This window comes from Aotus nancymaae, unplaced genomic scaffold (assembly GCF_030222135.1).
Source record: "Aotus nancymaae isolate 86718 unplaced genomic scaffold, 86718_ANA_hifiasm-v0.15.2.pri h1tg000010l, whole genome shotgun sequence".
In the NCBI taxonomy this organism is placed as follows: Eukaryota; Metazoa; Chordata; class Mammalia; order Primates; family Aotidae; genus Aotus; species Aotus nancymaae.
The window spans coordinates 55815452-55818274 of record NW_026988421.1 but is presented as its reverse complement, the minus strand read 5'-3'; the positions used below and the strand labels follow the sequence as shown (position 1 = coordinate 55818274).

General features: G+C 42.9%; 1 protein-coding gene across 1 annotated transcript; it reads left to right on the top strand.

Annotated features, from left to right (window-relative positions):
• The first annotated feature begins 245 nt into the window (after positions 1–245).
• LOC105712635 (CXXC motif containing zinc binding protein) lies at positions 246–811 on the top strand. Its single transcript, XM_012445788.3, has one exon. It carries the CDS (start codon positions 246–248, stop codon positions 726–728), a length of 483 nt encoding a protein of 160 aa, XP_012301211.2. The 3' UTR covers positions 729–811.
• The last annotated feature ends 2012 nt before the right edge of the window (positions 812–2823 follow it).

Here is a 2823-nt window from a genome sequence, read left to right as displayed (position 1 = left end):
GTAGAATATGAATTGTTTTCCTTAGCACACAGATTATTGTCAAGAATAGACAATATATTAGGTCACAAAACAAGTCTTAAAACATTCTAAAAAACTGAAATACTATCAAGCATCTTCTCTGACCACAATGGAATAAAACTTGAAATTAATAACAAGAGGAATTTTGGAAACAATACAAATACATAGAAATTATACAACACGGGGAAAGCAACAGCCGCAGCCAGCGCCGGACCAAGCGGGCCACCATGGGGAAAATCACGCTGCAGCTCAAAGCCACGCTAGAGAACATCAGCAATCTCTGGCCTGTGGGCGAGGACTTCCGGTGGTATTTGAAGATGAAATGTGGCAACTCTGGTGAGATTTCAGACAAGTGGCAGTACATCCGGCTGATGGACAGTGTGGCACTGAAGGGGGGCCGTGGCAGTGCTTCCATGGTCCAGAAGTGCAAGTTGTGTGCAAGAGAAAATTCCATCAAGATTTTAAGCAGTACCATCAAGCCTTACAATGCTGAAGACAATGAGAACTTCAAGACAATAGTGGAGTTTGAGTGCCAAGGTCTTGAACCAGTTGATTTCCAGCCTCAGGCTGGGTTTGCTGCTGAAAGTGTGGAGTCAGGGACAGTCTTCAGTGACATTAATTTGCAGGAGAAGGACTGGACTGACTATGATGAAAAGGTCCAGGAGTCTGTGGGAATCTATGAGGTCACCCACCAGTTTGTGAAGTGCTGATCCCTCTTCCTGCACACTTGAACTGAGAAAGGACAAAGTACTCTAAGCAGCAGAGCCCATGGGGCTGGTTCCTTTGTCCCTTGTCTCCTGGCGGCTGTACCAAACGTTCACAATCTGCATGTTGGACTTTATTACAGCTTCCCAAGCCCCATCAATAAAGCCCCTGTTCATGCTGCACTGGTGCATGAAGGTGAAGTCAGGTGGCAGCTACTCCCTCCACAAATAAGAATCCACGCAGCAGCAGTTTACTCCTTAGGAAAATGAAGAGTATTTTTAAGGAGATGGAATCTCCCCAGTGAGGGGCAAGTTTGTAGGGAAGACGAAACTGCAATCCCACCATCACTCAATGAGCCAGAAGCCAATGGGAACTTACTGTAACCTGAACTTACTGAACTTGCTGTTGGAAAGATCTTTGTGAGGATTAGGAATTAGGTTTAAAACAATTAAGAACCATCTTCAAGCAAAAAATAAAACTTTATTTCTGCTTAAACAATTAAAAAAAAAAGAAATTATACAACATGCACCTGAATAACCACTGGCCCAAGGAAGAAATTAAGAAGGAAATTGAAAAAACATTTTGAAACTTAATTAAACACAACATACCAAACTCTATGAAATATCATGAAAGTAGTACTAGGAAGAAAGTTTATAGCTATTAGTACCTACATCAAAAAAGAAAAAAAAAAAACAAACAAACAACCTGACAATGCATCTTAAAGGATAAGAAAAGCAAGAGCAAATCAAACCAAAAATTGTAGAAGAAAAAACAACAGGAGCCTGACCAAGATAGCCAACTAGAAGCAGGTAGTGTGCACCACTTTCACAGAGAAAAATATAAAGGGTGAGTAAATATAGCACCTTCAACTGAAACATCAGGAACACACATTGGGATTCACCAAGAAAACAACTCAACCCATGGAGAACAGAGAAAAGCAAGGCAGGACAGCACCCACCCAGGAGTGACACAGAGCCAGGGGAGCCTCCCCTGCCCAGAAAAGTAGTGAATGAGTGAGCAACCCTGGGGACCCATGCTTCTCCCAAGGATATTTGCAACCCTCTAGTCAAGAGATCCCCTTGTGAACCCACTCCACCTGGTCCTGTAGTCTGACACGCAGAGCTATGTGGAGTTTCAGCAGAGCAGCCACTGGAAACTTTGGATACCTGGACTTCCCAGAAAAAGTAGCTGCAATTCCAGAAAAGCAGGGAGTTAGACTCCTGTATATACCTATAAGAAAGGGGCTGAATCCAGGGGGTTGAGCAATAGTCTGCAGGTCCTACTTCCATCACACCTTGCAGAATAAGAACCACTGACTTGGAACTCCAGCCAGTCACTGATAGCAGCATTACACCTCCTTGAGATGGAACTCCAAGAGGGAAAGGTGGGCTACCATCTCTGCTGTTAGCAGCATTACGCCTCCCTGAGCTGGAACTCCCAGAGGGAGATGTGGGCTACCATCTTTGCTGTTAGGGTCCCTGACCCCACTTCTCCCTAATAAACAGGACCTTCAGACTGTGGTCACCAGCCACCCTTGCCAGTGTTCTGAGCTTCCTTGATATAGAGCTCCCAGGGGGAAGGACAGCCCTCCACCTTTGCTGTTTCATAGCCTTAGCCATTGGCATCCCTGAGAGGGATGGAAATAAAGCAAACAACTTGGAAAACATATTTCAAGATATTATCCATAAAAATTTTTCCAACCTTTCAAGACAGACAAACAGCCAACTTCAGGAAATACATAGTTTCTGCAAGATTCAACACAAGAAGATCATCCCCAAGACACACAATCATCATATTTTCCAAGGTCAAAATAAAAGAATGTTAAAGGCAGTTAGAAAACACAGGTCACCTACAATGGGAACTCTATTGAGCTAAAAACAGACTTACCAGTATAAACCCTGCAAGCCAGAAGAGACTAGGAGCCTATATTCAATATTCTTAAAGAAAAACATTTCAACCAAGGATTTTATATCAAGCCAAACTAAGCTTCCTCAGCAAAAGAGAAATAATATTTGTTTTCAAATAAGCAAATACTGAGGGAGTTTGTTACCACCAGACCTGCCTTACAAGAGATTTTGAAAGGAGCATTCAATATGGAAA

Bases quoted from the DNA above. Each gene is read 5' to 3' on its own strand.
- LOC105712635 (XM_012445788.3), top strand. From the start codon at position 246: ATGGGGAAAATCACGCTGCAGCTCAAAGCCACGCTAGAGAACATCAGC.